This window comes from Populus euphratica, unplaced genomic scaffold, assembly GCF_000495115.2.
Source record: "Populus euphratica unplaced genomic scaffold, PopEup_1.0 scaffold30.1, whole genome shotgun sequence".
Lineage (NCBI taxonomy): Eukaryota > Viridiplantae > Streptophyta > Magnoliopsida > Malpighiales > Salicaceae > Populus > Populus euphratica.
This window is the reverse complement of record NW_011499869.1, coordinates 1,381,184-1,406,278: the sequence shown is the minus strand read 5'-3', so window position 1 is coordinate 1,406,278 and position 25,095 is coordinate 1,381,184. Positions and strand designations below refer to the sequence as shown.

The following is a 25,095-nucleotide window of genomic DNA, read 5'->3' as shown; positions in this document are numbered from 1 at the left end:
AACTTTGATAAAAAAACAAAGAACAAAAATTAAAAATTAAAAATAGAAGGGCTGACTCAAAAAGCATTATCTAACAAATTAAAATGCAAGGGTTAAATTGAAAGAAAAGAACTTTAACAAAACAAAAAAAATTAAAAAATACATAAATCAAAGTTAAAAGAATTGAATTTGAAATACCAATAAAAATAAGAATCATAATGTATTTATTAAGTTACAAGAGAGAAATTAAAAAGAAAAAATAAAGGATCATCATCAATAAATCAACAAAATCTAAACACCACGTTCCAATACTTCAAATAAAAAAGAAGATAATGAAGAATAATGAAATGATAAAATCTTAGTTTTTAACATTTGAAGCCACCGCATGCACTATTCAATATATATAGATAGCTCTCTAATGGAGCAACTTTTTTAAATTTAAAATATTATTTCAATAGTCAATTACATAATTATTATTGACCAAACTAACACTTAACAACTAAACTAACACTTAACAAAAAAAACTTGTGGCTGAAATATTATAATACCACTAACCTCAATGAATTAAATTTCTTATATCCAATTATATATGTATAATTCTATTGTGTATAAAAAGAAACATAAATACAAAATATCCTTATTTGAAACTCTTTATTTTTTAAAACTGAAATATTTTGGTTATTTTAATGTTCATAAATATATTTAATTGATCAAAATACTCTCAAAAAAATACATAATGTTTAATGCAAGATAAAAATAAAAATATTCCTAGTTTAAAGACAAGTGAATTTTCATATCAAAAACACAAAAAAAAAACCACCACATAGTAGTGGTAAATAAAAAATATAGATATACGAGGATCTAAAATGAATAGTACATCCATTTCTGTATATTTGTTACATGATACGAGGATCTAAAATGAATAGTACATCCGTTTTTGTATATTTGTTATATGAGCTAAAAATCATAAAAATAAATAAATAAAGGAAAATAGACTATATATATTACATGTACCAAGTCCAAATTAAACTAAACTAAAATCAAATTAATTATAGGGATTCAATGCTGCATAACCACTAATATTATGAGAATTGATTGCATCAAAGATCAATCACCATTTTCTTAATTCACAAAATCTACTCTTTTTGTCCCACTTTGTCTGTCTTTTTTTAGAGATGTCTCGTAAGATTAGAACGTACTCCTCTTTGTGATTTATTTAATAAATTACATCAAAACAGTTATCAACTCTTAATCGCATCGATCTTCAATTATACAACTTTATTTCAAAATATATAGACTAATAAAATTTTCAAGATACACATATTTCTTGGAATGTGCGAAACGAACAACACAGCGGAATGTTCCGAAACAAAAACAAATGCGAGGAGGGAACAGTTATTTTCCAAGAAAATGTAAAGCAAAGGATAGCATTATATTAGTATTATTAAACCCCGTTTATTTCGATCTAAATTATAAATTCGACAAGCTAATTAATCAAAGTCATGAATCCAGAACGATCGCATTATAATGAGACATGTACAAGATCATTTTCAGAACAGAAGAGGAATCCCTCACTAAAGACTACCACACTACCTTGCATGCAGCCAACCAAACAATATCATATTCTCCCATGCATTTTTCTGTGGGCAAGATTTGATCTCAAATGGTAATCACTCTAATTAAGGCTGAGATGCAAACAATGCATGTAGGTTTTCCGCTGGCAGGGAGCTTCAGTCTTCCATCTTTTGCTCGCTAGCTTTGGCTGCTTTCTTTGCTACTAATTATCCTAGTGAATATGCTGGTGGTGCTTGAGGAATACTTTTGCTTCCGGTTTGTATGTCTCTTTTGACTTGTATGATTTTGTGGTCTTTGTTGCTGCTGCTTTCGCTGTGGCGGCTTCAATTCCTGTACTCTTTTTCACCAATTTGGCATGCGCGCACACACTCATTCGCAGGTCCAAGTTTAGTTTGAAATTAAAATATAGCTGATCATCACCAAATTAAAATCTTTGGCTCCATCAAGAAAATCTGGAAAAAAGACATTTGGTGTATAGTCGTCACCATCTTTTAGTTAGCTCTGCTTGGTCGATCAGTAGACAGAAAGACTTTCGACTGTGAACAGTCCAAACTCTTCTGGGGCCAAGAGTTCTGATACTGCTCACTACCATTCGAAGCCAGCTAGCTTGGCATGCAGATGACAAACACGAGACAATGGGGCTTAAGCGTGTGCAACGGCTACTGCCCACCACGTGCCAATCGTGAAAGACATGAGTCGAACTCAGGTGATAGGGCCCTACCTGCCATTCAGGCAAAACGAATGGAATCCAAGCTAACAGGTCACTCCTTTTTTGCTTTGCAAGGTGTGAAAGGGAAAAGGCAGATAAAAGAATGGCAAATATATCATGTGCATTTCTTGATGATAGTGCACTATATATTCCAAGTTATAAATAGGACACACTGGCTTTATAGGTCGTAACAATTCCATCTTTCTTGCATTACAAAGTTGCTTTTGGTTCTTTCTTCAATATATACCTCTCCAATGGTGATTGTTGATAGCAAGAAACCTGGGGTTTCCGAGCTGGTTATCCCCAAGGACCAGATTGTCATCAACTCCCATGTTTGTGAACCGCGTGAGGGGGACGACGACGACGACGACGACGGGGTGGATGTAGCGCCTGCTGCATAATTAACTACATAATTGGCATCATGGACATGAGAGGATTCTTGAGCTCATGTCGACAATATTGGTGAACCTGCGGTATTTTAGGATGCGCATGTTATATGTATACAGACATATATATGCTGAATTTACTTTGTACTAGTATGAAATGCCGCGTAACATTATAGTATTAATTGGTGAGCTCATGTCTACAATACTGGTGAACCTGCGGTATATTAGGATGCGCATGTTATATGTATACAGACATATATATGCTGAATTTACTTTGTACTAGTATGAAATGCCGCGTAACATTATAGTATTAATTGTTTAAGGAAATTAATAACACTATAATCATCTCTATAATATTATATGTTATTATACGATATCTCTCTCACACACACCCCACTCATACGCAGCCACACAGCCAGCATATATAGGTCAGTCCACGAAGATGCTTACTTAGCTTGGCAATTACGGGATGGCTGGCCATTTATCAAGTTCTTCCATCTATCTCCTTTAAATACTAGGGATTTCTTGTTTAGTTATCGAGAAAATACACCTTGCTATTAATTTTGGAAAACTAGGGTTTTTTGGAGATATTGGGGGTGACGGCGGACCAACGCTTGGCTGTACTGGCGGAACCCTAAACTTCTACTCCATAATAATTAACCTCCTAAACTTTCCTCATGTTGATGAGCATGTTACAAATAAATCCAGCTTTTTTTTTTTTTTCTTGGCTTCATTATATATATTTGCAGCCGCGATTTTCTCATGGGTTTGCTATTTTGTGAAAATGAGGCATCTGACCGACTGTTTTTGCAGTATGTATGGCCTACTCATTTTTAACACAGCAAATCGAAGGGATATTGTGGATGTGGGAGCCCTAATTTCTCCTTGTGAAACAAAGAAATGTGAAAACATTTCGAAGTGCATAATTTTTTTTATAAGAATATCCTTATCACACTTTTCCATTGCAATTTACTTCTGTCTTTCAGACTTTCTATGTGGTTGGTTACTTCTTGTTTATGCCATTAAATGCCTTCATTGTAAATTTAATTCAAGGAGTTTTCATTCACAAGATTCAGCCTCTCGAGGCTCGAGATAACAAAAAGTACTTAATTAATAGTTTAGGGTTTCTTCTCCAAATATGGGTTAGTAAAACAAATTGTTAGAATGAAGACAGGAAATCATTCAAAGAATTCCAACTATTGTTGGAAACAGACCTGGTATCATAGCAAAGCAGAGAGAGCAGATCAGTGAAATCATACGATCCAAATTGTGCCTCGGAGGCCATCAATGGTGGAGAATTCCAGTTCCACATGTTTTTCCTTTTGTTATATGTGTGTGTGTGTGTGTTAAGTACAATGTAAAGTGATTATATTTGCTTTAATGATCATTATGGGTAAATCTAGCTATTAATCAAACAAATTTCTTTTGTTTCTACTGGTTGCTACTTTACTTTTATCACCCCTTTTATTTTGCTTCATCAGAAGATGGAAAAGATTGCAATATTTTATCTTTAGTAGATCAAGATATATAGTTTTACGAAGATAAAAAAAACCCTGATGTAGTATGAAGTAGAAAACTTATTTATCGGAAAGTGAACCCTTTTCAAAGGTAAATTGCATAGAAACATTTTTTAAAAAATTAAATTATTTTATGATGATTAGTTTTATCATGAAAAATTAATTAAAAAATTACAAATGTTTAATAATCATAGCATGTCATGATGAAATTAAGAGCAAGAAAATAATATTTTTTGGATTTTAACTTTGTTAATGTAGTAGAATTTTTTAACTATTAACTTAAAAGTTTCTTTTATTTATCGTTTATGCATTGAAAAATGTTTTACTTTATTATTTCATTGTTTATAAATAATGAGTGGAAAAATATTTTTTAAATACTTGATATTTAATAAAAAGCCGATTAAAAAATTTAATATATGACATGCAAAATGTAATCACAACTTGAGTGAAATATAACTTGATTATTATTTTTTATAAGAAGTTTTACGAGCTAAAAATTTCAAAAATAATACAAAAGAGCATGAAACAAATTAACGAGGGGGAGAAGTAGTGCAGAATTAAAAGAAAAGGAAGAATTTTTTTACTGTACTTTAAAAAGTTTAATTCCACGCTCAATAAAATTAATAAAATCAAGAAAACTTTAAATTGGATTGAATTTTATTATGATCTTAAATTATTGGAGCGAATATTGCTAATATTTAGAGTGATTTGACTTATTAATAAAATGAATACTATTAGGAAAAAAATTGATGCTCTTAATTATGATACATTGTTACCCATTAATAAAGAGATTAGTGCATAACAAGTATCTTTGTGATGCCATATGAGTAGAAAGTGACCATTTAAGAGAAAGGAGGTGCCCTTCTCTGCACCAGATAGCACTGAGAGCACGCCATTTAGGCTAAGAGGCAAGCCATTCGGGCTAGCCTCAGCAGTTCAGAAGGCATCGTATTGTTTGGGTTGGTTCGAACGTGTGGAGAGGAGCACGCCATTCAAGCTAGGCATGAGCTGTTAGGAAAATGAATTTTTTTTTAAGCACCATAAAAAATATAACATGAATTTTAAATAAAATTCACCCACAAGGATTAGTCCAGTGATTATAATTTTATTCTCCCTTCTTAACCACCAAAATAACCGAACTATAAAAATCAGAATCTCAAGTTCTTTTGTTCCATAACCAAATATTGAATTTGATAAGGGAAAGTTGTTTGAAAGAAACCATTTGAATGAAAATATACATATATATATATATATAAAGATTTTCACTTATAATTATTTAATGTTTAAATCCGTTACAAAAAGAATAAATATTGAATCCACTCACACTTTCAAAATAAAATAAAAATTAAACTCTGTTGCAAACAAATATATAATTAAGAAGATATAACAAAAATATAGTCAAAGAAAAATTAATTAGCTATTCATTATAAGCATAATAGAAAAATATTAATTATTATGAAATCAGATATGGAATAAATATTCCAATCAGATTTTTTCCATATGTTATGAATTTGGAAATCCTTGACTGTCGAACGACGCCTGCTAGCCTACCCAAAAAACTACTGCCTGAGCTGGGCTCAGGCTTGTAAGAACTAAACCCGAACGAGCCCAATTTTGCCCAAGAGAAACCCAGCCCATAAACTATTTTGGAACCTCGCCGATGCCGAATTGCAAGATTGCAAAATTCTGCCACTTGATTATTGGTACGTGACAAGTACCTGCCTCACGTGGAAAGTTTTAGGACCATGTTTCTTCTCCTCCATCCCTCGCTCTGTTAGCCAAAGAAATCCTAGATAGATACAGTTATGACAAGCAGTCTTTGATTTCTATCTCAGTTCAGTGCTTTTGTCTGAACTTTATTAAATACCATACAAATCTCATTATTAAAAAAAGATAAAGGCCACACAAGTTCTTGAATTAAAGAGACCCCATCACTATGGCTATGGCTATGGCTATGAACGTTAGTAGTGCATGTTTCTGTGTTTCAAGTAATGGGAGATCAGTTAACAGGGTGAGATCTGTTGCCTCGGAGGATTTTGCTGCTTCGAAAATAAAAGAAGATAAGGTGCAGTTGGGCGGGTCTGATTTAGAGGTTACAAGGCTTGGAATTGGTGCTTGGTCTTGGGGCGATACCAGCTACTGGAACAACTTCGAATGGGATGGTACGTACTTCTGCTGCAAAATCTTAAATTACTGATCACTTTTTTTTTTCTTTTAAAAGAAAACAACAACGCTTTTATCATGACTAATTTTGCATTAGACACTAATGATTTTGTGTAATACAACTACTAACGTTTTTGTGTTTAAAAACATGCTGTCTCTGAGAATTGCCATGTTCTTTTCCACTAACAAAGTGTGCTGGTTTTATGTTGGGTTTTGTTGCATTGTTGCTCAGTAAAACTATGGATACATTCAGAACTCCCCATCTGTTTACGTTTGCTAATTTCCCCAACTTCTGCACCATCCTAATTTGTTAAATTTTAAGGCCTGTCGTTTTATTTGCGCCGCAAGAGCTCTATATGTCTGTGTTTGTAACTAAATTGTTGTCTACATTTCTTCTCCATGAAATATGTTAAGCGTTTCCTTCTGCTTTGCAATGATGGCAGATATGAAAATGAAGGCTGCTAAAGCAGCTTTTGATACAAGTGTTGATTGCGGTATAACTTTCTTTGATACTGCTGAAGTTTACGGCTCTAGGGTGAGAAGTGGATGTTATTTTCAATTTATTCTCACTTTACATCAATGGGAAATTTATGGACATCATTGTGCATTTGGCAGTTCTCATTTGGTGCCATAAATTCAGAAACTCTTCTAGGAAGGTATATTATTGCAAATGGGTCACGATGTCCATCTGCTATAACATTACAGCATCATTGGTTTTCAGCTTAGTTTACTTATCATCTGAACTTCACTGGTTGCTTGAAGATTTATCAAGGACAGGAAAGTAAAAGATCCTGAAGTGGAGGTAGCTGTCGCAACCAAGTATGCAGCTTTGCCTTGGAGGCTGGGACGTCAGAGTGTTCTAACTGCCCTTAAGGAGTCCCTCAATCGCCTTGGACTTTCTTCGATAGAGCTATATCAACTACATTGGTATGAACTTTACCATGCTACGTGATTTCAGTCTGCAACTTTTTCGACAGAACAAACCACTCATGAAGTTTTTGTGCTGGTCTCCAGGCCTGGAATATGGGGAAATGAAGGTGGCTCATTTGCTACATCATTGTTTCATTGAGCACTTGACTGGATTTATCTTAACACACTCAAATTCAATTCAACTATGCATCGTTCTCGACTGCATATAGCTAGCAGAACTGAATTTTGATAGAACTCAAACACCTTCAGATTCAGAAGAAGCTTAGTTCAATGGAAATTCTTTTTCAGGATATATTGATGGTCTTGGGGATGCTGTTGAGCAGGGGCTTGTGAAGGCTGTTGGTGTTTCCAATTACAGTGGCAAGTTCCTAATTCCAGCAGTTCGAGCTGTTAAAAGGAATTTTAGAGTTTGATATATTTGATTATACACTAATCTTGTCTTTTTTCAGAATTTATATATTTTATTATGCATGATGATATTTTGTTTCTTTAATTCAGAGAGCCGACTCCGTGTTGCTTATGAGAAGCTTAAGAAAAGAGGTATTCCACTGGCTTCGAATCAAGTGAATTACAGCCTTATATACAGGGCACCTGAGGAGAATGGTGTGAAGGCAGCCTGTGATGAACTTGGGGTCACTTTGATTGCATATTCTCCTATTGCTCAAGGTGGGTTTCTCATGCTTGTTTCATGCTCTAAAACTTCACTCGGGTGCTCTATATGCAATTGTAAGTGTTCCTGGGGTTCAGCCAGGACTAGAAAGTTGCAGGTTCAAGACCTCAGAATAGTCAAACTACATGGTGGGCATAAAAGGCTTAGATTCCTTATTAAATTCTTGTTGTCTTCCAATGTTGTACTGCTAGTCACTAAAAGTGCTTTGGTTGACAGGGCAAGCCAGTCACCCACCTGAGTAGCCTATTATGCTTAGCAGATAATCATTTCAGCTTTTAGAAAGAAAGTTAAGAAGGGAACCAATTTGATTTTGATTTCTAGTTCACCGGATCATGGATATCAAGGCTGAAATGTTAGAAGAGTTAAAAAAAAAAAAAACCATGTTCATCATTGAAATAATTTTTTAAGCTGCTTATTAGTCACAGCTTCTTGACCATCATTATATATGCTATCTTTTCTATCTGTGAGAAGTAATAAACCTTTGGAACCTATGCAGGTGTTCTTACAGGAAAGTATACACCAGAAAATCCACCAACTGGTCCTCGAGGCCAGATTTACACTCCTGAGTTTCTAACAAAGGTAGTGACTAAAAGTTTGTGTGTGGGTGTGTATTACTGTTAAATCCCAACTCTATGGCTGAAACATCCTTGTGTTCTGCAGCTCCAACCTCTGTTGAACAGCATCAAAGAAATAGGACAGAACTACAGTAAAACTCCCACACAGGTTCATCCTTGTTATTTTAAAGTCTTTTTACTTGTTCCGACTCATTTCCATCTTGTTCAGCAGAAGCTACATGGTTGTTGTTTGGTCATAACTAACACTAATTTATCAGAACGATCAATGCTTAAATTAAGGTTTTGATCTTTATAGGTAGTGCTGAACTGGCTAGTAGCCCAGGAGAATGTCGTTCCAATCCCAGGGGCCAAGAATGCTGAACAGGCTGCGGAGTTCGCTGGTGCACTTGGTTGGAGACTCACCAGTGATGAGATCAACGAGCTGCGCTCCTTGGCATTGGAGATAAAACCTGTAATCGGTTTCCCTGTTGAAAAGTTGTAAATTGGCACAGGTATCAGCAAAATCAGATGATCAAGTAGGACGAAAGAGGGGAGATGAAGAAAGTAAGAATATAAAGAGATGGTGGACGATGAGATTATTTTTTAATTTAAGGTCCTAAGCCAGCCAACAATATTCAAAATTAATAAATCATTGTCTCAAGCTCTCAGCTGGATAAGGGTGCCGTGGCAATCGCAGCAGAGGGACTGGATTGTACAACTTGATTGAGTAGAAGACTGAGGAGGCGGGCGTCATGTTTACTTTTTTTCCTTCTCCTCTTTGTACTTTGTTGTGACTTCTGAGTTGAATGCGGTAATGGTGCGGAGGTAATTCATCTGGATATTGGCATAGTTGTCTTCACGTTGTCACTTTAAGAACGTGATGTGACATCAATTGATAAAAAATAGAGTGCCCTCCAATTATTATCTCAGAGAAAATCCCATCCTTTTCTTTTTCTCTTTCTTTTTCTTTTTTTTAAAAAATCAATGCTTGAACTAGAAAAACTTGTCGTGTGTGCGTGAAAGGCATAAGAGAATCCGATTTTTTAAAAAAAAAAAAAATTATAAAATCTATTTTTTTTTTCAAAAAACTATGTTGAATCCTGAGATGGAAAAAAAATTAATGCCTCCAATTATTTGATTGAAAATACCAATTTTTTAAAAAAATATATAAAAATTAATTTTAAACATATTAAATTTTAAATAATAAAATTTTAAAAATATAAAAGACTAAAAAATAATGATTAAAAATCTAAAAAGAAAAAGTTTATATCCATAAAAGTTAAACTATTAAACACATCATTCAGGTTATAAGATATGAATAATTTTATAAAAAAATGATAAATTCAGTTTTTTTAATAAAAAATTCAATAAATAAGATTAAAAAAAAATATAAGTCTAAAGAAAGAATCCATGCGGAATAACATGTACTAATTTTAAACATCGAGCAATGATAACTTTTACTCAGATATCCCCAACTAAGAGAACTAGTTTAAAATTATAAATATGAAGAAAAAAAGATTATTGGTGTTGAACTGGGCAATCTCTAGCACACCAGGAAGGTTCAAACGTCCTTGTAGATAAATGAAATCTGACCACCTAATAGCCTCTCACACGTCATACAAACGGTAAAGGAGCTTTCCAAATATGCATTACATTAATATTTTTTTATATAAGGGTATAAAGATTATTTTATTGTGCATTATATAAATAAAAAGATGTTATTTTTCCCTTTAAATTTTGGAATGTCAAGTGGGTCTTTGTGAAATTACTTAATTACCCATAATAAAATGATTTTTTTAAGGAAAAATAGGTATTTCACCGCAAAGCACAAACGAGTTGCTCATTCTTTTTTTTTATTTATTATTATAATCTTTTATCTTTCAATCTCATCCTTCGTTAAAAAATTAGCCTAAATCGGCGATCAGTAATAGCTACATGGAAGAAAAAAAATTACAACCAGAGTATCCATTGTGTCTTGATAGTGTACGTACAGTGTCATCTTCACTGTGGAGAGGCCACACATTTTAGTATTACTTATAATTATAATAATAATGAAAACATAAATACTCGATATTGAGTTTCTTGAATTAAAGGAACTAACTAGTCATTTTTAAGGATGTAATAATAATTCACCACATTTGCTATAACTGATAATCACCTGCAAGTCATCTCCATGATCAACTGGTAGATAGCGATTCAAAGATGAACCTTGTTATTGCTAAATTTAAGGTCACTGTCCCGTCCATCTAATTAATTGTCACATTTCTCATATATTCTACTGTTTAATTGGAAATAACATTTTGGAATATGATTTAAATTGTATTTTTTAAAAAATTATTTTTTAAAAAAAATTATTTTTTATATATTTTGCATCATTTTGAATTATTAATTTTAAAAATAATTTTAAAAATATATTATTTTAATATATTTCAATAAAAAAAACACTTTAAAAAAATCACAACCACAATTCCTAAATATTGAATAATAAAATTTAAAAAATATCAACTACATAAAAAAATCTAAAAAAATAATAATTAAAAATTCAAAAAAAAAATTTAAGCCCACAAAATTTAAATTATCAAATACATGATCCAGGTTAAAAGATATGAATAATTTTATAAAAAAATAATAAATTTAGTTTTTTTAATAAAAAAATCAGATTAGAAAAAAGGAATATAAGTTTAAAGAAAGAATCCATGCGTAATAACATGTACTAAATTTAAACATCGAGCAATGATAACTTTTATTCAGATATTCCCAGCTAAGAGAATTAGTTTGAAATTATGAATGTGAAGAAAAAAAGATTATTGGTGCTGAAATCGGCAATCTTTAGCACACCAAGAAGGTTCCAACGTCCTTGTAGATAAATGAAATCCGACCACCTAATAGCCTCTCACGCGTCACACGAACGATAAAGAAGCTTTCCAAATATGCATTACATTAATATTTTTTTTATATAAGGATATAAAAATTATTTGATTGTGTATTATATAAACAAAAAGATGTTATTTTTCCTTTTAAATTTTGGAATGTCAAGTGGATCCTTGTGAAATTACTTAATTACCCATAATAAAATAGCTTTTTAAAGGCAAAATAGGTATTTCACCGCAAAGCCTAAATGAGTCGCTCATTCTTTTTTATTTATTATTATAATCTTTTACCTTTCAATCTCATCCTTTCTTAAAAAATCAGCCAAAATCGGTCTATATTTTGATCAGTATGAGCTACATGGAAGGAAAAAAATTACAACCAGAGTATCCATTGTGTCTTGACAGTCAAGGTTTCCCATTGTGTCTTGACAGTGTATGTACAGTGTCATCTCCACTGTGGAAGGCCACACATTTTAGTATTACTTACAATTATAATAATAATGAAAAAATAAATACTCGATATTGAGTTTCTTGAATTAAAGGAACTAACTAGTCATTTTTAAGGATGTAATAATAATTCACCACATTTGCTATAACTGATAATCACCTGCAAGTCATCTCCATGATCAACTGGTAGATAGCGATTCAAAGATGAACCTTGTTATTGCTAAATTTAAGGTCACTGTCCCGTCCATCTAATTAATTGTCACATTTTTTATATATTCTACTGTTTAATTGGAAATAAAATTTGAGAATAAGATTTAAATTGTATTTTTAAAAATTTTAACTTTTTTAAAAAATAATTGTTTTATATATTTTGCATCATTTTAATCATTAATTTTAAAAATAATTTTAAAAATAAAAAATATATTATTTTAATATATTTTAATAAAAAAAACACTTTAAAAAAATAACAACCACACCACCCGCCATCAATATCAATCTTATCAACCCTAATTAATCTCATCGCCGTTTGAAGATTATATTACTTTTCCTTCGAGAGTTGGGAGCTTGGATAGGCAGACACAAACACTAATGATGTGATCGTGGCAGAAGAATTTTTAAATGATTGCTAGCCCATTACTGGAAAGTGAACGTATTTTATCAAGTAAACTTTATAGTAAATTATATTTTTAGAAGATATGAGTTATTTTGTGACATTTGATTGTATTTAGGATAACGAGTTTGAAAATATTTTTAATATATGGTCTAGTTATAAAAAAAAGTAAAGCAGAGAATAAGATTTTTTAAGTTATTAACGTTTTAAAATAGTAAAATTGCTTAAAATGATAATTCAGGTGCATTGGATAATATCTCTAATCAATAAACAGTGCTACAGATTCTTTCTTGAACTCTTGATTATGAGAAACTATAATTTATTGTAAACCTATTTTTCTAAATCATAACAATAAAAACTGTCAATTACAACCTAAATCCAACAAGCCACGCTATTGATGATCAGTTGTCTAAAACACTGTTTATAATGCCCTTTTCCCTCGTCAATAAATCCACCCGGTCAATGTAGCAATTTTATTTGAGGGTTAATGCATTATTTTGATAAATTGATATTAAAAATAAAAAAATAATTGTAATATATTAATAAGTTCTGAATTCTATTATTTTTGCTCAGCTATTTGATATTGAGATTATTTTTTTTTTGTTAAATTCAAATTAAATGTTTTTGCTCAGCTATTTGATATTGAGATTAATTTTTTTTGTTAAATTTAAATTAAATTTTTTAGTATTTTTAAATATATTTTAGTCAGCCGAATTTTCAACAAGCTAGCCCCCACTAAAAAAACAAACTCACTGGTCATCTGCCACGTGGAATGCAGTGCAAGTAACTGCAGATTAAAAAATGAGTTGCTTTGTTACAGAATCCTTCCCCTAAGTCTCTTAGTCTGTGTCATGTCCTTGTCTTTCTAACTGGGAGTTAAAAACAGACCCTCCTCTATCTCTCTCTCTCGGGCTAGTCCATTCTCAAATTTCTCTTTACACAGCTTTCTACTGAGACAGAGAGAGAGAGAAGTCATATTGGAAGTTGAAGTGGTTCAGTTGAATTGGTTTGGTCAGGTGTGATTTGATTTCATTTCCCATATGTTTCCTACTTGTGTGCCTTTTAAAGTCCACTTTGTTTGATTCTCTCTGCTTGGTTTCTCTTGCAGGCCAGAATGATGTCTTTTTTTTGCCCCTTTTATCTTCTTCTCTTTCGACTTTCCTTTTCTTGACACAGCTATTTGTGGGTCTTCGAGTTTCTGTAGTCCTTCTTCAAAAGACTGCACCTTTGTTTTCTTGAGGATTCTCCAATGGGTCTTGTTTTCAAGAGTTTCCCTCTTTGACTGGTGCCGATTTTGTCTTCTTCTTTTTCAAGCAGGGTGCTTTGTGTTGCTGATTCTTTCTTTCAGTCTGTCTTTATGATATGCATACAGTTCTCGATACTATTTAATTCCATTTCATGTTCATTTATTATTAATTTACTTGTTGGTGTGTTACATGGTTTCTCCTCGTGTTTTTTTTCTTTTTTCTTTGACCATTTTATAAGACTTCCATAATGACACAGAGCATCATCCCCGTTAGACTGATAATAATTATTAATACTTTTTGTCAAATATTTTAAACTTATCTTCTGTGTTGTGTTTAACAGGATATCTGTGTCTTCTCAGCCATGAATCATTGCATTCCTGATTGGAATCTTGAGGGTGATCTTCCTGTCTCCAATCAGAAGAACCCCATAGAGTGTGTGCTCTATCTAAATTTTGATAATCTGATCTTCAAAGCATATCTATTTTTGTAAAGGTTGTTGATTTTGGCTGCCCCATTTTTTACCTTTTGCAGGCCAGACAAGGAGCTAGTAGAGCTACTATGGCGAAATGGGCAGGTGGTTTTGCACAGCCAAACACAAAGAAAACCACATCCTCACGTTCAAAAACATGATTCACCAACAGTAAGGGGCTATGACTCTACTCTGAATTCAAGTCATTTGATTCAAGATGATGAGACAGTTTCTTGGATTCATGACCCTCTTGAAGATTCCTTTGAAAAGGAGTTCTGTTCCGATTTTTTCTCCGAATTGCCACCACCGCTTTCTGATCAAATTTCAGAAGAAAAGTCGGCTAAATTTGATGCCTCGAAAACTTCACATCAGCAGCAACAACTCAACAACAACAAGCATCCAGTGGTTCCTGAATTTCCAGGAAACCCAATGCCCCCTCCAAGAATTCAAGTCCAGGAGCAAAATCATGTTAGTTTAGGAGGATTTGGTAAAGCTGTTAATGTTAACTTTTCTCAGTTCTCAGCTCCCCTAAAAGTGGGTGATTTTAGATCTTCAAGTCGACAATTTGGAGGACAGGGGTCTGGAGATTTTTCACAAGGAGAGGCCAGGGAGTTCTCTGTGGTGACAGTAGGGTCAAGCAACCAAACTCCACGTGACCGTTTCCTGAGCCGTGCTTCTGGTAATGCTATTGAGACCGGTACAGGCTTGTCTGCCGGACCCTCCATAGATGATCCGCGAAAAGTAATCTCCCAGAGCGAGAGAGGCAAAGCTGATCAGACACTTGATCCTACTGCTACTTCATCCTCAGGTGGGTCAGGTAGTAGTCTTGCTAGAACATGTAAGCAATCTGCAGTACCTAGTCGTGGCCAGAAAAGAAAGACCATGGACGCGGAGGAATCTGAGTGCCAAAGTGAGGTGAATATACAAACTCCCTCTCCATCTGTCAGTAATGATGTTATACGTTGCATGATGAACATGAATTGTGAATGATATAGGATGCCGAACTTGATTCAGCAGTGGCAAACAAGCCAGCCAAACGATCAGGATCTGCCCGCAGGAGCCGTGCTGCTGAAGTGCATAACCTCTCAGAAAGGGTAGGAATATCTGATCTCGTTGCATTTCGAGATTCAAGATTGTATCAGTAGTTACTCAACTGTTGTCCATTTAAATGCAGAGACGGAGGGATAGAATTAATGAGAAGATGAGAGCATTGCAAGAGCTCATACCTCACTGCAACAAGGTCTTCTTTTCTGATCTTCATAGTTCAAGTTTTACTATCGATCTCTGCTACTCTTTTCTTTGCATGTATAAGACATTTTTTTATCTAATCACCTGTTGTTAGCCCGAGATTTTTACCGTGGTATGCAGTGTTCGAAAGAAAAGGGTTAGCATATTTATGAAATGATGGTTGAATAAAGAATAAAAGTTAAGACGGATATGTGGCAAGTGAGTAAAGGATAGCATTGCCAATGGGAATTTTAAGGGAAAACAGGAGTAGATGAGAGCAAGTCCACTGATGTGAAAAATGGGCATGATCACCTTTGCTTTTTGAGAATATATACAGGGATGGTGGCATAAAAGTTGTCCAAATTTTCCTGGTTTTTAGCCAAAATAATCAATCAAACGCTTTTAACTTAATTATTCCATAACAGGAGTAAATCAGAGAGCGCATTCTCTCCGTACTTTATTCTCTTACTTAGAAAATGTTCCTTGTTCTCTCAAGTTAAGCTTGTCCTAATGTTACAGACAGATAAAGCATCAATGTTAGATGAGGCAATTGAGTATCTGAAGTCACTTCAATTACAACTTCAGGTTTGGTAGATATTCTTATAAAAATCAAAGTTTGAGCTTATCATTCTTCCTTCAATTCAAATCCATTGACGATTTTTTGGGTTTTTCAGGTAATGTGGATGGGAAGTGGGATTGTCCCAGTGATGTTTCCAGGAGTGCAGCATTTCATGTCCCGCATGGGAATGGGAATGGGTCCGCCTCCTTTGCCTTCTATGCAAAATCCTATGCATTTGCCTCGGGTCCCACTTGTTGATCAATCCATTTCTATGGCTCCCAGACAGGACCGGGCAGTAAATTGCCAAACTCCAGTACTGAATCCAGTTAATTATCAAGATCAGATGCAAAATCGTACTTTCTCTGATCAGTATGCACGTTTCATGGGCTTTCATATGCAAGCTGCTTCTCAGGTTTTGTGATTCACCTCGTTTCATGAGATGATCATTTGTGTTTATGGCTTTTCAATAATGTAAATTGCTTTATGATCTCGTAATCAGAAAAAAAAAAAAAAAGTTCAGTGATATAATAGTGTTGCTGCATTGGTTTGGTCTTGCAGCCCATGAATATGTTCCAGTTTGGCTCGCAAACAGTACAGCAGGACCAAATGATGGCACCACCAAACAGTGGCGGTGGACCCTTGAGTGCTGGAACTGCAGCCAGTGATGCTCCTCCGAGTGGCAAGACGGGTAAGCCTTTCTATTCTCTTCACCTTCCATGGAAAAATAATTTTAGTTGCTAGGAGGAGAACATCCCAAAGTTTTGAATTTCTAGACGAAGAATTCCCTCGAGTCCACTTTATACGGTGTCTTTGTTAGACCATATTCGGCTTCCTCGAGTGATTGATAGTGATGCAACCTGAGGGCATTAATTTGATGTGAGAGAAACAAATACAGCCATTTACTAGCTTATCTTTAATCGCCATCCTTTCATACAATGAATGGTGTAAAACCTACACGAATGAGGTTAGCCACAAAAATCTTTTGTCATTCTGCACTACTTACAGTCATATGGTCTGTGTATTTAGTGTCATTTTTCATGGCCTCCACCAGTTCCCTTCCTGGTCTCCCATGGCCCCAGGACAAAACTGGTCACTTTATATAGTACTTTCCTTCTTCACGTACCTCTTTCCCTCCGCGTGTTTTCTTGTTTAACTTTTTAATGGGAGTTTTCTCCGCTTAACTTAGCTAGTTAACTCAGCTGGCATCTGCGTTCAAATCTGATTCACGCCAGGGATAAGGAAAGAGAGTCAGTCATTCACAGTAGCTCAAGGCCTAAAAGGCTTCCCTGGGAGCTGAAAGGGAAAAAAATTTAATGCCACAAGTGCCCCCATCATTTAAAGCTGATCTGACAGGTTTTTTCTCGTCGATGTGAACAGGTTAAATGGCGATATGAATTCTGATCGGGTGTTTCTGGTCCCCTGGACGGATAAATTAGGAGAATTGCTGTGCGGTGGATGCAACTTCCTGTTGGATATGTGAAGCATTTAATTCCTCACCAATCATCTGCCTACTACTGAAATAGATGCGGTCATATTTTCTCTGTACATGTCCCTGAAATATAGCTGTTACCATGTTCTAAATATCTCCCATCAACATCAAACGTGTTTTGTAACCATTTTTTATTGAATGAAATAGTTACGTATAAGTGTTGCCGCTGATGGGATGGAGACACCTCTCTTGTGTATGTGTGTATATATGCGCGCGCGTGAGAGAGAGGGGCCACTAGTTCTTCGGTAAAATGATGAGAATGTCCGGTGAGCATTGCAAGCGCAAGCATGCCAGTGGAGAGCTCCTCCTCTTCTGCCGGGAGCAGTCTGTCCTGGCGACTGACAGAACATCCTGGCAAAACAAAAACGGTTTATGCTGTTTCACAAGCTGTACCTATGCAAAAGAGTCACTGCCAAAAAAAAAGACTAATACAGATGCTGATTTAGTAACAGGTTGTGTATACATCAATCTTTTAATATTTGCAACAGGTTAAGGCAACGCAAGATATGCTGTAAAAAATAATATTGGTGCGTGAATACTTTTTTTTAAACAAAAAAAAACTCAAGCAAGCATTATACCAATCTTATGAGAAAAACCTTTTATTCTAAAAATAAAAACCTTACTTCGTTCTTCGAAAACCCTGTCATTAATTTTTTAAATCTCGCCGGCGAATCTATGCTCCCAATTAGGGACGACAACCATGACCAAAGAGCATATTAACAAATATATTAGAGGATTTCATCTTGCAAGTAACAAATTGATGCATCAAAGATTGCAGGTATAATTAAAAACCTGAGAGATTATATTGGTAATTTAGAGAGAATATGTATTGTTTTATTAACAATTCCATCAATTTATTATAAATTATTTGTTAAATGTGGCTTTCATCGCATCCTAATATTTATTATTTTTAATTTAATGTTCTTTTATCTTCATAAATCCTATCGGCTGACAAAAACAAAAAACCATGCAGATAAATTATGTATTTCCCGCCGTAACTTTCCGTCGTGAACTCAGATTTAAGTTCACAATATCTGAACGGAGGAGCATGTGTGCTCACACAAAACGGCAGCTACGTTACGGCAAGATGCAGCATCAAAGGCTATAATTTGACGACTGGTGTCGAAAACAAGATCCCAAATTCGAAATAAATCAGCAATCTATATTCTCTTCATTTATTTTGTAAGTTATACTCGAGCTGTTATTTTCAACATGAAGAATTATTAATTTGCATGTAAAACGTTCTTGATCTCCGGCGGTGAACCTGCAAATTGACTGAAAAGTTAGTGGGGGCAGTATCAAGATTAATTAAAGATGGCCAACTAACTAGAGGATGTTAGATGCAGTGCATCTACATCACCACGTTGCTTTGCAAATGGTCCCTCGAGAAGAGCAGACATGTCTTTGTGGTTGTGGGGACTTTGTCTTTGTTATAAGAATTTCCTCTCTTTCCTCGTCATTGTTCTTGGATGCATATAATGCAAATGGAGTGTGGACGAGGGCGCAAGATGTATTAATTTTCCTTTAACATAATAAAAAAAATATGTAAGTTATTAAAAATTATTTGATATTGTTATTAAATTTTACTATCAATTTTAAAGCCTTATCTAACTCTTTATTTAGCACAAATTTAAAATCAACATATTGATTTAATTAACTTGATAGATCTAATATCATTTAAGATGAAATGTAAAACAAAAACTGATCTAATATCATTTAAGATGAAATGTAAAAAAAAACTGATGATAAAATTAAAAATATATATATAAAATTAACAATTTATAAAAATTCTAACCTAATTTTTTGTCTTATTTAAAATTTAAAATTAAATTATATAAAAATTATCATGATATAACTAAATCAACTTGGTTGATCAAAAAAATGATTGGTTGATTAAAAATTAAAGATAGAACTAACAAAAAAATAAAAAAAATAGTTTAGTCTCACTATTTATTTGATCTAGATTTAAAATTAAGAAAGAAAGGAAAAAATAAAAATAAAAAAACAAGAAGAGCGCTTTCCCTTTGAAATATTTACCGAAAGAAAATTGTATTTGGAAAGATTTTTTTTATATTTACTAATTCTTCGAATTAGTTATTATCAAGTTACATATATCACTTTTATTATTCTAAGATAAAAAAAAAAAAGATTAAATCTAACTTGAGTTAAAAATTAAGTTAATTAATTGAGTTAAATCAAGTTTAATTTAAAATTAAATTAAGGGTTAAATGTAGACGGCACGAGACGTTAGAATTTATTGTAGAAAGTGATGGAGAGGTGATTAAGTAAATCAAGAAATTCAGGGAAGTAGGGAATGTACTAATTGCAACACAGCAAGAAACTGTTGTTCTTTGGTTTTGTTAATGCATACGAGACATCCTCCATATTTGACTCCAAAACTTGGTCGGTATGCGGCACATGCATCACATGCCCATCACATCAATCTTTTGATTTCCGACGATTTACGGATGTTTTTATCAGAAAAACGAAAGAGAAAGAGAAACCTTTATATGGCTCACTAAGTATCAAACCTGCACTCGCCCCGCATGCGAACACAGAATCCGCTCAACCTTATGAGTGGACTGATCTAGATTTATTAAAAAACTAGCTGGTGTAACGGCGTAGCTAAACCTGATTAACATAAATAAATTAGTGTTTTTTTTAAATATAATTTTTTATATATTTTTATAGTTTATTATAAATATTTTTAAAAACTTACTATATAAATATTATAAAAATATTTTATTTTTTAAATATAAAATGTAAAACTCTTTAGTATATATATATACTTTATATTACCCAAAAAAATTATATTTTATAAATGAGGGATTTGAAACTTTTATATATATATACAATAAAAAAATTATGTTTTTTTAATATAAGATAAAAGATTTTTAAAAATTTTATTATTTATAATATATATTGTCTAAATTCATATGAATTTTTTTAAAAAAAATTCTTATAAAATATTAAAATTTTAAATATTTTTTAATGTGTCAAAATTAACATATAAAACTCAGTCCCTTAAAATCAATCCCAAACCCAATTTAATAAATATAATTTTTCCGCCTTCGTGTTCGGTTTTGTAAAAGATTCAGTATTTTAAATATCAATATTATCTCTTAGATTGTCTGTTTTAATTGTAATTTTTATTATTATTATTATTATCATCACCACTAAAGTTTTATTTGGTGGTTTTATAGTATTATAAAGCTAGTTTTTGTATTAAAAAGAAGTGCTTGGCAGGCGATAAATTTGTAGCCACCCGAATAATAATGGATTGACCAACCACCCCCCCGCCCCCCACGTGAGTAGAATTTTTTTTTTCCACGTTACACAAGTATTATTTCTAACCAGCTATTTCAACTGTGCTCCAATGCATGTCGTGAATATTTTTTTTAAAAAAAATAGCTATACATGTTATTTCAATATATCTTCTTTTTACATAAAAAATATAAATAAAAAAATATAATATTTAATTAAATAAATTAATAATTATCTATATAAATAAAAATTATTAATAATAATAACTAAAAAATTAAAAAATAAATATAAATCAAGATATTTAATTCTATAAAATAAAATATTTTTCTCGTTTTCTATTGAATTTGTTTATTGAAATTAATAAAAAAAAATATAAACATAAAACTCATTAAATAAATAATATTATGGAATACTAAATATATTAGAAATGTTATTTTAAAATAAATATTTTAAAAATTATATATTTATATAAAATAAAATAAAATCTTCAAAAAATAAATACAAATAAATAATTTTTAATTAAAAAAACCTATAAAACCTTGTGGCCCAGCGACCTGTGTCATTTGATGAATGCACTTCAACAACTATTTCATGTCCGTCTGCCATCCAACAAGCCATTATTACGCTTCAAACGCAACTTCTTCGACATTACCCTCGTCAGTTGACCGTAAAGTAGATTGACTATCATTTAAAAAAAAATATTTGATAACAAGAAGAAAAAAAAACCAATCTCATAAAAGAAACCAAAATAAAAAAATAAGAATAAAATAAGAATAAAAATCAAAATAAATATTAAATTAGAGGACACCAAAATAATTTTAATTAAAGGGATAAATTGAAAAGAAAAAAGCTTTAACAAAAAAAATAAAAAAAAATGAGGCCTAAGTCAAAATGAAATATAACAACATAAATATTGATTAAATTAATGAAATTGAAAATTAATAAAACTCAAAAAAATCAAAAAGATAAAAACCGAATTGTAAAAATCAGACATAAATTATAATTTAAGAATTAAATTAAAAACATAAAACACTTTTTTAAAAAGGGCAAGGGTGCAAATAAAAAATAAAAAACAGAAGAATTAAAATTGAAATACTAAAAAAAAAAACATGAATGTTTTCTATAAAAGAGAGAAAATGAGAGGGAACAACCACTAACAACAAACCACTCATCATCCATCTCTATGTATCATACCAACAAAAAAATACATGATAATGCTTTTAATGATGTGACAAAATCGTAGGTTTAGCTGTCGAATGGCATTACAAGCGCCTTCCAAATAATACAGACATAACCCATGTACTGATGTGTAATAAACATACTCCAACAATTTTTTATAATAAAAAATTATGTATTCAAATTAAAAATACAAAAACACCACTCATGTCTTGGAAATTACAAAAAAAATGATGAAAGGATAAAAATAACCCTTTGGACACATGACTTCCATTATTATTATTATTATTTTTGTAGGGTAAAATTTTTTTTTTGTTGTATTCAAATAAGTGAAAAGATAAATATATCATTAGTCAATAGTCCTAATTTTTTTTACTTGTGAGTAGATAAGTAATTTTATAGTTTTTTTTTTTAATATACTCTTTAACAATCTTTTAATAAATAATAAGTCATTGAGAAAGACTAAAATGCCCCCAACACCAAGGCTTTTTAAAAGAAAATTAAGTAAAAATATAATTTCATTATAGGAATCAATCCACAGTATTTATGTCTGGTGTTCCAATGAAAAATTCATTACTGAAATTTGTTGCTGGACAACCAAACGTATGTGATGCTCACTAAGTTTCTTAGGAGGTGCAGACTACACTAGGTTACGGATCCTTCGAACTTGAAAAATATGAAGATAATTTCATTAATTATAGCAATTCAAAATAACTTGAGTATAGCACTACAATGAAAAATTCAAGTCTGAAATTTCTTGTTGGATAGCCAAACATCTTTGATGCTCACTCGGTTCCTTTGTGCAGACTAGGCTGTGGATCCTCAAAATCTAAGCTTTTTTACGCATGATGTTCCTTATAGTAGAAAAGCTTACAACTTAGTCATTTGAACATAACTTTCAAATCAAGCTTCGATGTGTTGAAACACTGTTGCATTATCTGATCAATATATTCATTGCCTCTTCGCAGACAGAATTTTAGCTCCGCTAATGCTTATGGTACAGAAGTCAGATTGTATATTATCACATGGACTTGACATTTAGCAGGCCATGCAGATAGATTTTAGTTTAGCAGTTATCTGTCTCGTAAATTCTTTTTCTCGGGATATATAAGAAGTTTAGTCGTGACGGACTGCAGTTTTTCTGAGAAACTGTTCTTACCATGAAACCTAAGACCAATTGGATCTTTTGCTAGACCAGGAAGAAGCATTTAGCTGCAAGCAGAATCTGGTCCAGAAGTTGCTTGAGATTTGAGAATCAATGCGAAGTGATAAGTCTTGCAAGTTTATGGTTAAGGCTGGTCGTTCTTGAAATTATGAGCGCACCAAACACATTACGTCCATCCCAGAAGATCCTTTCCAGACATGTGACTATATTTTTAGCCAGGTGCTCATTAATAAATTATAATAATGATTGTTTTAGGTGCACATTAATAAATTATAATAATGATTGTTTGTTAAAATATTTTTATTTTAAAATCTATTAAAATAATATTTTTTATTTTTCACATTAAACACGTTAAAAAAATCTAAAAATATTAAAATTTATTTTTTATTTTTAACACCACCAAACTCTAAATTCAATCCTCTTAATTCCCACCACACCACTTGAATATGACTTACTTGGGCACATGAATTACAATGGATCCGGCCCAAAATCATGATCAGCATATTTGTATGCATACAATAGCTGTATTTGACGTTTTCCCAAGCCTAAGGTCCAATTCTGGTGGGTCTAAGTGCCGAATATATATATATATATATATGAAAATATTTAGCACGAGCAATTCAGTATAGCATATTTGCGTTTGGTTAATTGGTGTTCTAAATCATAATAGATTTGTATAAAAAATAATTATTATATTTCAACAGCTTAAACCAATCATGTGATTCTTCTCCTCAAGCTGTCTTTGCCTGAACTTTAAACAGCTTATCTCCTGGCTGTATTGATGAAATATAACTATAAATTACTTTCTAATACTTTTAATGTATGTCTGACAGTCTAATTATGGTTATTTTTTAAATATTTTTTTATGTTAAAATATATGTTAATAATATTTTTTTTATTTTTAAAAAATTATTTTTAATATTAATATATCAAAAAATATATCTTAAATTTTAATTAAAAAATTAATTTTTTAAAAAACACGGTGCAAACAGACACTTAGTATGCACGTGAAACAAGGGTCATGGTAATTCTTACCCTGCCTCATTTTCTTGGGCTCATCCTGTCTGGACCTGGGCCTTGTCCTCTTGGGCTGGGACATGATTTCTGGTTTGGTCCAAATTGGGTGTGATGAAATCAGTCGTTGTCACGGACACTGAAAAGGCAGACAGCGTGCTTATCCTTTCATTTCATTTTCAAAATAAACATGGCAGAAATTGAGTACAGTAGTTGTTTATTTCTTTCGGTGCCAAAAAAAAAATGACACGTAAGGGTCAGGGTCAGGGTCAGAGTCAGGGTCAGCGCCTCACCTAAATTACCGGGCTCATGTGCCTAGCTTTAATTTTTTTAATAAATGGCCTGCCTTTTGTTTTTTTTTTAATAAATACTTGTTGAATTTATACATGTATTCTATCACCTTTGCTTCATCTCCATTCTCTTAACAAGAATAAATTTTACGGCGTTTGAGCTATAAATATTAATATCATATGGGTTATAGTTCGATCTCATTCGCTAACATGCCATGTTATTTTTATAATTTTGATGTTATTCTATTTTTTATGTAGAACATAAAATTAAAAAAAAAAAACCTTAACATTGATAGCCAAGTTTTATTTTGGAAGAGGATCTAAATAGTCAAGGGAGAGAAAAATTTAAGAAAATCGTAGAGTAGGAATTTATCAAGCTTTCCAAACAAAGTGATTACGACTAGTAAGGAATCAAGATCATTTACGTGAAAAAATCCTAGTTTCCAAAAACAAATTACCTAAAAGTAATCGAATTCTAAAATCTATATTATTAACATTCTTGGACTTCTATTTAGCATATACACACCAGACAAGTTTTATTTCTATTTTTAACCCTAAGTAGATTCAAGAAGAATGGAATTTATGCATGCATTTCGTGACCCTCGTTTCTGTTTTATTCTCTCGACAAAACTTAAAAACCTTTCCTTCTGTATCAATCACCACCCTTTATAATTTTTATAAACATAATTATTAAACTTGGTTCAGGGTTTATTTAGTCAAGGAATCTAGTTTTATATTATATAGGTTGACTCCAATAAATTTAAAAAAATTAATATATATATATA

General features: G+C 32.3%; 2 protein-coding genes across 5 annotated transcripts; both read left to right on the top strand.

Moving 5' to 3' along the window:
* The first annotated feature begins 5,890 nt into the window (after nucleotides 1-5,890).
* LOC105126882 (uncharacterized oxidoreductase At1g06690, chloroplastic-like) lies at nucleotides 5,891-9,410 on the top strand. Its single transcript, XM_011027902.1, has 10 exons — nucleotides 5,891-6,328; nucleotides 6,773-6,864; nucleotides 6,945-6,985; nucleotides 7,092-7,256; nucleotides 7,344-7,366; nucleotides 7,548-7,619; nucleotides 7,758-7,925; nucleotides 8,426-8,508; nucleotides 8,590-8,652; nucleotides 8,800-9,410. The coding sequence occupies exons 1-10, from the start codon at nucleotides 6,103-6,105 to the stop codon at nucleotides 8,983-8,985; spliced, it is 1,119 nt and encodes a 372-aa protein (XP_011026204.1). The 5' UTR covers nucleotides 5,891-6,102; the 3' UTR covers nucleotides 8,986-9,410.
* A 3,845-nt stretch (nucleotides 9,411-13,255) lies between these two features.
* PIF4 (phytochrome interacting factor 4) lies at nucleotides 13,256-17,571 on the top strand. 4 transcript variants are annotated; one of them, XM_011027899.1, is made up of 10 exons: nucleotides 13,256-13,426; nucleotides 13,519-13,695; nucleotides 13,998-14,089; nucleotides 14,189-15,041; nucleotides 15,122-15,220; nucleotides 15,301-15,366; nucleotides 15,873-15,938; nucleotides 16,028-16,324; nucleotides 16,471-16,600; nucleotides 17,290-17,571. In XM_011027899.1, exons 3-10 carry the CDS (start codon nucleotides 14,019-14,021, stop codon nucleotides 17,292-17,294), a joined length of 1,587 nt encoding a protein of 528 aa, XP_011026201.1. In that variant the 5' UTR covers nucleotides 13,256-13,426; nucleotides 13,519-13,695; nucleotides 13,998-14,018; the 3' UTR covers nucleotides 17,295-17,571. The 4 variants fall into 4 exon arrangements, with proteins under 4 accessions (XP_011026201.1, XP_011026202.1, XP_011026200.1 ...); XM_011027900.1 differs by having other exon boundaries at nucleotides 13,519-13,728; XM_011027898.1 differs by lacking the exon at nucleotides 13,519-13,695.
* The last annotated feature ends 7,524 nt before the right edge of the window (nucleotides 17,572-25,095 follow it).